Source organism: Olea europaea, unplaced genomic scaffold (genome assembly GCF_002742605.1).
Source record: "Olea europaea var. sylvestris unplaced genomic scaffold, O_europaea_v1 scaffold1681, whole genome shotgun sequence".
NCBI lineage: Eukaryota > Viridiplantae > Streptophyta > Magnoliopsida > Lamiales > Oleaceae > Olea > Olea europaea.
Genome location: NW_019234485.1, coordinates 173,248 through 182,462, shown reverse-complemented (window position 1 = coordinate 182,462; position 9,215 = coordinate 173,248). Strand labels below are relative to the sequence as shown.

General features: G+C 32.7%; 1 protein-coding gene across 1 annotated transcript; it reads right to left on the bottom strand.

The window, feature by feature from the left end:
• Window positions 1-6,402: 6,402 nt before the first annotated feature.
• Window positions 6,403-8,182, bottom strand: LOC111377582 (eukaryotic translation initiation factor 5A-2). The gene is made up of 5 exons (XM_023000715.1): window positions 7,965-8,182; window positions 7,284-7,406; window positions 7,128-7,184; window positions 6,975-7,049; window positions 6,403-6,871 (listed from the first exon to the last, which is right to left on the bottom strand). Exons 1-5 carry the CDS (start codon window positions 8,085-8,087, stop codon window positions 6,770-6,772), a joined length of 480 nt encoding a protein of 159 aa, XP_022856483.1. The 5' UTR covers window positions 8,088-8,182; the 3' UTR covers window positions 6,403-6,769.
• Between the last annotated feature and the right edge of the window lie 1,033 nt (window positions 8,183-9,215).

Here is a 9,215-nt window from a genome sequence, read left to right as displayed (position 1 = left end):
TATGTAGAGGGAAAAGATTGGATGAAAAAGCTAATTGTGTTTTACACTAGTGAATTGTCATGTAACATAATCCATTATATAAATTTTTATGTACATATATCAAGATACTTTTACATGAGATAGCATCTACCATTACAAATTAAGTGCTTGTTTGTGCCCCATTATTTGTGGGTAATATATTATGAAATAGTGATTGATGTTAAAATTTTTGGTTAAAAAGAATGAATTTTTTTTATTTACGTGTAATAATATTTTAATGAAAAATGTGTGGTTGAAAATGAGTAATGTTGAAAAAATAATGTGAAAGAATATTAAAAAATGGTAGACAAACGAAGTCTAAGTTGCTTGGTCCAGCTTGGAGCCGAGTTGGGTGTACAGAACCCCAGCTCACAGACCTCTTACAGAGGTCTCACAGATGGGTAAGTCGGAATTTTTTTGTCATTTTTTATTATATCGGGTACCGCTGTAGGGTCAACCCTTTGTGAGACTTCTGATTTTCTTCTGTAAGAACAATCAGAATTGTTCAAGTTGCTTGTTCCGATCAATAGTCTCCCTTATAATGGTGCTTATATGATCTATATACCTTTTCATATGCATCTCATTTAACAAACTTACAAGCATTGTGAAAATTGACTTGTTTAAAGAATTTGAATTATAGAGAATTTATCAGAAGATAAATAGTAATTCGTAATATGAAATCAACTATTTCAATCACGCAAATATAACTAGATTGACCTGTGGCACAACGCACTATTCGAATTTAATTAAATTTTAACAACTCAACTCGGAGGGCACTTTTTAAGAAAGACTAAATTGTAGGAATGATATTTTCGTTTATATGCTTATTTTTTTAATTATATTCAACTGTATCGAATTTAATATATCAAACATGGTCTAGACGGACCAATATATTAAAGTGGAAATTAAATTTACCCAGAGTTTTAAAATGTCAATTCAAAAATCAGATTAATTTTTTTTTTTTAAATTAGATGATAATTCATCTTTTAATATTAATAATAATATTATTAAATTAAATTAATTAACATACCTCTATTTATCCAACCTCACTCCCAAACCCTAAATTTATCTTCATTCATCCCTCCTATCGCTATCTCCTTCTCTCTATACACTCTTGTCCAAGCTCACTCTCTTTAAATTTATCTCTCGTTAATGATGAGTACTGCCTTCTCAGCCAAGAAGTACATACTCCTTCTATCTTCTCTATCTTTAATAGCTGAACTAGTAACCTCATCCCAAACTCTTGTAGTGTTGTCACCGAGCTTCTTCCCTCTTCATTGTTGACATCGTGATGTTTGGATCTTCTTATTAATCGCCACTACTTTATTTCTTTTTATTATTATTGTTTTTGTGATTTTTTCTGTAGAGTCGTGATTTGTGGTGTCCGATGATTCGCAATCACTGCTGCAGTAGTGACGGGGGTGTGGTGCGGTGATTGTGTGTTTGTGTGCTACATCATGATTTGACAATGATTTTTGTTGGTGGCAATGGTGGTGGATTTGGTGCTAACGGATGTTTTTGTTGGTGGTGGTGAATCTAGCGGTTGGATGGTTTTTGTTGGATGTGATGGTGGATGTGTTGATGGCAATGGTGGTTTGTAGTTGAAAACGATGGTTTGTTGGTGGATCTGGTGGTAGTTTTGATAGTTTGTTGGAGGTAGTGGTGATGGTGATCGGGGCGGCGCTAACTATGGTAGTGAGGTGGCGCAACTTTCGCTTGGTACCATGGTGGATTGGGGGTTGGACAAGTGTAGGTGGTGGAATTAAGAGTATTTGTGACAAATTATTTGAGATTATAATTAATAAATTGGTTATTTTGTGAATAACTTGTGATCAATAAATAATATGTAACCTAAAAATTTGATTTGTGAGTTACAAAATTTGTGGTTAATAGTCGTTAATAAATTATGACCCATAAAAAATTTTATTCGTGACCGTGAAATAATTTGTTACCTATATAATTTTTTATTTGTGATTGAGAAATAATTTATGATCAATTAATTTAATAATTTGTGATCAAATTGTATAAAATTATAACCTTTATATATTTAATTAATAAAATATATATTTAATTAATTATTTAATAAAAAATGTAATTAATATCTAATTTTTAAAATTTTAAACTTTATTACCCAATTTTGAAATGGATCGTACGTTACCCCTTAGAAATGGAATTTTCCCTGTATTAAATAAAAGGGTCCACGGGTCAATCTTATATTGATAAACCCAAACTCTTTAATGATGAGAAATAAAAAGATGGTAGGAGTGGATTGGTGTCCATCATTATACAACTTTATACAAACATGTGACGCATTTAATGATTCCCAATCCTAAGTAGTGCACTCTTGCCTTTAATGCTTTATGTCACAATTTTCTTGAATCCCAATAATTTTTGTGTATATGATTGTGAGTAATTGGAATCAAATTTTGACTAGGCAAGTTCAATTGAAACTAAATCGAATTTGAGATATAAACTCAGCATTCAAGTTTTTTTTTTAGCTCAATTAAATTTAATTAAATATATGAAATCACTTTCCACAATTCGAATAAAGAAAATCAAACTTCAAGAGATATTCCTTGGAAAAATTACATGGCAACAGATATTTAAGAAATACAATTCATAAATCAGGTATGAAATTTATTTTTGCAAATATCATAAATTAATCTAACTATAAAATAATCCACCCCAAATCGCTTCACTTCCCAAACCCTAATTATTCATTCTCATCATTCTCTCTCTACATCCCTCTCCGCCTTCTCTCCAGCAGATTCCGTCTCGAATCAACATCAAATTTGGGGATTTTGGAGGTGAATTCATTCTCCTTTTGATCTAATCTGCTTAGCGAAGTGGAGAAATCTAGTGTGGTTTTAATGTTTTGATGCAATGTGAAGTTTGTGCTGTAGTATTGTTGGTAAGTCGAAGGGAAACAAGTGGCGACTGGTGGTCCGCTTGGCTTGGTGCGGTGGCTAGTGGGCAACAGTGGTGGTTTTCATATAGTGGTGCTACTGCTGCTACTAGCAGGGTTGTGATGGTGTTTTGACGGGGTGGGTAATATTTCTGACCACGTATTGTGGTGGAATGGGATTGAGATAGAGTCTGGTGATGCGATGGTTCTGGTGGTGTGGTGCAAATGGCGATTGGGTGATAGTGATTTGTGATTAAAATTGGTGCTAGATCGGGATCGATGGTGGGGGTGTTTGGCATTCATGACTAACTATTTCGCTGATTTGTAATAAAAAATAAGTGCCTATGACTAAAAAATAATTTGTGACATATGTGATACATAGATAAAATATGACATGTAATTTGAATGATTTGTGATCTCGAATTAATCTGTGACCTACAAATTTTTTTATTTGTAACCACAAAATAATTTATGACCAATTAATTTGACGATTTGTGACCAGTAAATAAATTTATGACCTATAATTATAAATCTGTGATCATTAATCGTTTAACTGTGATTTTATTATCTTTATTTAATAAATATTTTAATTAAAAATATATCTGAACTTTGAATTTTCATACTATTTACCTAATTTTTGAAACGGTATAAAGATACACTTAAAATATGATTTTTTTTCCTTCGTATGGACATTTTGTATGCTTTGACAAGCCCATTTATATTCAAATATCATTGGCAATTCATGGGCCATGGTGCCAATGACGGGATAAAAAATAATTTTACAACCATTTTTTTTAACTTTCTTTTATGTGGTCTATTTTTTACGATTTGTAGCATTGGTTGGAGGGATAAAATGCCATATGCTAGAAGATCACTAATCAATGGGTCAACTTTTTGAAAATTTCTATTTATTTCGTCTTCTCTCTCTTTTTCTCAGTTTCTACCAATTTTTTTTTCAATAGATGAACTCTAACGATTAGTCTAAGGATCTTCAAAAAAAAAAAAAACAAAAAGTCGAAATCACCTCATAAAATAGCCTCCATATTTTGTTCACTAGCCTTGTAACTGACTTACAAACTTAGAGAAAAAAAAAAGGGGGTATTTGTTATATTTGTATATACGTGGCATGCATGTCATGTGTCCTACATTGATTGACTCGACATCAACACCTGAATTGGGCCAATTAATCAAAAAACATGTTCTCGTACTTCGGTGGGCCAATTAATCAAACAACATGTTCTTGTACTTCGGCCGGTCCAACAATCCACCTTGACCCATTTTCATCCCTTTATATAGGGTTTGGGTAATGAATGTTTTTCCAATCTTAGCCAAGTCTCTTCTCCCATCTCTCAACACTCAAAGTATCTCTCGTCTAGTTGTTGACTTAATCATCGAAGTGCAAACGATTGTCAAACATATTTCTTGGTCCATGATCTTTGCCTCTTAAAAGGGTGTTCAAGTATGCAAGTGACACCTACGTGGAAGGGAGATGGTGGGATTTTGTCAACCACATGTTCACCGAATTCTAAGGTCGATAGTATTTGTTGGAAGAAATATATAGACTATAGTCCAAGAACCTGGCAACTGACCTCAAGAAAATTAGATCCTATTCGTTTTGTTAGTCAAATTAAAGAATATGGTTATACAACTCCACAAGAATAATTTGTATGCGCATGAGTAAGACTTCTTTATATTCATTTTAAGTTTTAAAAAATAATTATCTAGATATTTTTCATGCAATTCCTTGAAAAGTTGCATTATATACATTGAACAAAGAAGAAAAATTAATTAGTACAACAATGCAGCAATGCAACATGCATTTCGAGACAGTGACCTTTACAGAAAGAATGTGTGCCAGTCGATAAAATTTACATCTTTGTATTTTATTGAATAATTGATTGGTTTATATATATATATATATATATATATATATATATATATATATATATATATATATGAGCTCAACAAAATATAATCACATCCGTCACATATCATTTTACGAGTAAAAGGACATGAGCAACACATCAAAATGTTGTAATACCCATCATTTTAACTGCTATCTCATCAAATTTGTCAACACATCTAACAAGTGAGGTGAGATAAAGTTTGGTGGTAACTCGAATAGCTTTTGAAGTAAAATAACATTTGAAAATATTTAGAAAAGATCAATGCCATCTCGAGAACCTTTTAAAGTTCAATGACAGTTGGTAAACATTTAAGAAAACTCAGTGACAACTGAAATCTTTAACCTTGAACATTTATATGAAATGTTTTTGAATGTTATTCTACTCCACGAGTACATGCTCTCAGTACTTATGTATAATCTCTTTTTTTTTTAATAAAATAATATTACACGTAAATCCAAAACTTTTCTTTATGTTTTAACCACACATTTTCCATCTATATACCATTCAAAAATACATTCTTAAGAAAATATTGTGACTCAACAAGGGCTTAATCAACCATTCTTTATTTTATGAGTCTGTTTGAAGCACATTATTGGACAAAAAATTGAAAATTCTGATCGTTAACCATTACTTCCAACCAGTTTTGTTGACTTCTCATCTTTTGTGTGGGGCCTAGCTGTGTGTGCAACAGCTAGAACTCTCATTTTAATGAAACAAATAATGTGGTCCAAACAGAGGCTTAGAACCAAAGATAGTACGAGTGAACCTCAACGCATAATATCCACGCCTTGGCATAAGAATGGGTCACACATACTAATGCAATATGAACATAATCAAGTCATTACTCAAACTTCTACTTGTCATATACACATAAGAAGGTGCACCAAGTTGGAAAATTGAAGAGTTAATGAAGTTTCACACTACCCTGCAATGCACAGAAGCAAATTGAATTTGAGGTATTGAGATATTAGATAATCTGAAAAAGAACAAACGCTTACAATGAATGGTTGATAAGCCATCCAAAAATAGAAAAACGAAATAAAATGGGTATATATCCTTCCATATACATTTTTGGAATATGTTCAAAAGAAGCAATCAGAAAGCCTTTAGATGAGAGACTCAAGAAACCCAGAAAGGGACTTGATAGCAACAGATTCACAACTGAAAAAGAAGTCGTAAATATTAATCTACTCATTGACTAATTAATTTCATTCCAAGTCAATTCTGCCCTAAAGCACTGTTCAAGAAGAGTCGGAAAAAAAAATTGGGATCTAATTATAAGATTCAGTCACTGCTACAGGGACTAAAAATGAGAACAAACAAAGATCTCATGAACCAAAAACTCTCTTCACTGAAATTCTATGACCTCTATATACTAAAGGATAAAAGAACATGTCTTATCTTCGGTAAATAAAGTTTACAGCAACAAAATTGAAAATTGTACAAATTTCAGCTTAAGAAATGCTGAGGACCAATAATTTCCAACTGAATGAACTGATAGATGATTGTGAAAGGAAGGATACATAAAAAACATGATAAACAACAAATTATTCATCAGTTAGTAGGAAGGAATTTAAAAGAAACCTCAAAACATCTTAGTCGAATCAAATGGTGCAACAAATCTATATTTTTGCATCAAAACCAATTTCTACTTCACACCCATAATAAACAAGATTCAAACAGTTTTGTAAAAAGAGAAAAAGAAAAAAATACAGGACAGAACAGAACAGAACATAAATGTAGCACACATGACATGAACCCATTAATGATAAAGTAGTCTCTGAATAGTCGAGAACAAAAACCATCTACATTCCAGTCACCAGTATGGAGAATCCTGGAAAAGATGGCCCATGATCCTCCCATACTTTAGTAGACATATACCATGCTTACCTCATTTGAAATTAAAAAGCAGCAAGCAATCCCTAAACGTAGAGGGAAGCTACTTAGGACCAATATCCTTGAGGGCACAGATCTGCTCCTCTCCCATGGCAGACATGACACTAACAACCAGGTCCTTCCCATCAGCAAATCCATCCTTGATCTGTATGTTGATCACAAAAATTAGGGAAAAATAGGCTAAAAAGGTAACAAAGAGCAAAGAGATTTCCCTTGCCCAGCCCACGACGTGAATATATTAGACAAACCTGAGTAAGCAGACTTTCATCGGTTGGAAGCCTCAGGTCATCCTTAGTGTTACCATTATCAGTCAGCAAGCTCACCTACACCATTTTGAAAAGCACTATTAGATAAAGTGATTAATGGCAACACTATCAGAGAAAGAGAAATCAAGCACATACAAATCCATCTTCAGATATGTCAATGAGCTGGTAATCAGTGCGGTTAACATGAGGGACCTGTAGTTCAAACAACTCAATTGTCATAACAAGCAAAAGAAACAAAAGCAATACACATTAAGAAAACAATATTTTAGGAGAAAAAAATAGTATCCATACATCACAATTATGGGAAGACGGCACAATATCTTCAAGCTTCTTTCCATTAAAGATGTCAATTGCAACAAAGTGACACTTAGCGTGACCATGCTTCCCAGTCTTGGAAGTTGAAACTTCCACAACCTGGCATCAAATGATCAATTCCACTACTATTATCAACAAGAGGTATCTGGACGGTAAATTGTAAATGAATATATATTTCACTCTCTAAAATAAAAGAGCATCCCAAGTCCGAGAAATCATCTCCAAATTGAATAAAATAGTAACAGGCAGATCTAAAATTTCCAAATTTCAAGTAAAATTTCATAAAACATAATGATCGATTTACATAAACAAACAAAAGATCAAAAAATTGATTTTTTTTTTTTTAAAAAACAGAATACCATAAATAATCAGATTATGTTTAAAATTAGCATAAAAACTTCAATCATAATTAGCTGGCAAATACATACAGAAATCAAATTTAACTATATCACAATTACCAACTATACGGCTATACCTGAAACACACAGATCTAGAGGTAGAACAAAAAAACCCTAGAAACACATATATGCTCCAGTGTACATCCACACACAAAAACAAAACAAAATTAACGAGGTTATCAAAAGTGATAACATTTGTAAAAATCAGATTTCAAAATTTAAGCACATAAAATCGCACAATCATATGACTAATACGAACCTTGCAAGGACGGCCTTTGATGACAAGGTAACCGTTCTTACGGATGGTTCCGGCCTGCTGGGGAAAAGTCTTGGAAGCGCCGGCATCGGCCTTCGACTCAAAGTGATGTTCCTCGTCAGACATGGTCAAATTTCACGAGTAACACTAGAGAACTTAAAATTTGTAGAGAGAGGGGGAGAGAAGAAAGTAGGAGGGCGATACGACTGGGTGTTCATATATACACAAGATTGTGGAAGAAAGAGAATTTTATTAGGGTTTTTTTTTTCCTTTTTGGGGAAATTGATTTAAAAAAAAAAAAAAAAAAAGGGTTAAACCCTAATTTAAGGGTCCCCACCACCCCTGCTCTGGAGCATCGTGAGGGAAATTGATTTTTGGATCGTTGGATTGTGGTATAAGCGGTTTCGGATGAGAGATTTCATTTGGATTTAGCCTTTTTTGAGTCGGCTTCGAAACGACGAATTGCCTTTTTCTTTTCATTTTATTTTCTTTCTGAGAGATTTATTATAGAATAATTCTATTTGTACTGAATTTTGGATATCAAAAGTTGTCTTCCCTCTCACAATCCACACAAGCCCGGTTTGAATATAGAAATTCTCAAACGTGGTCCCCACCTTCTATCGTGAATAGTAGGTAAAGGATTAGATAAAAAAATAATGTACATATAGCATTATCCTTTATTTTAACCCCCGTTAGATTCTCATTCTATGGCCATAAAAATAAAAATATGATCATTATCCATCACATTATTTTGTGTGGATTCAGTAACAACTATATTTTTCATTTTCATTCTCATTCTCAAATAGGGATGGCAATTTAAATCATTAAAATCGAAAATTGCAATTAATCTAACAAAATGGGATGAAAAATCCAAACCTATGGTACAATGGGGCGGATATGGTATTTGATTTAGTAAACTGGTTCTTTTTTTTTTCTTTTTTTTTTTTGCGGTGCGGGTTGGTATTTATACCGTCGAACCGAAATCGAGCCAATTACCCTCTTAAAAAATATATTATTTTATTAGGGACGAAAAAGTTTAGTGAGGGAAAAGTTGACAAAGAGGTACATTTATTTATTTAAATCTTAGTTAAAATCATTCTAGATTATGTAATATTGTTGTATTCTCTACTTACATTTCTTATTTACTATATAGGAATCAATTTTGAGTGTTGACCTATGCTAGTAAGAGTTGTGGGAAAAAATGAAGATTGAATATGAGTTAAGGTTGAAACTTTTGTTTTATTGAGCATGAAT

Excerpts from the sequence above, each read along its gene's own strand:
- LOC111377582 (XM_023000715.1), bottom strand. The coding sequence starts at position 8,087 with ATGTCTGACGAGGAACATCACTTTGAGTCGAAGGCCGATGCCGGCGCT. Across the intron at positions 7,185-7,283 it reads CGTCTTCCCATAATTGTGAT|GTCCCTCATGTTAACCGCAC; the intron begins GTATGGATACTA and ends TTTGAACTACAG. Across the intron at positions 6,872-6,974 it reads ATGAAAGTCTGCTTACTCAG|ATCAAGGATGGATTTGCTGA; the intron begins GTTTGTCTAATA and ends ATCAACATACAG.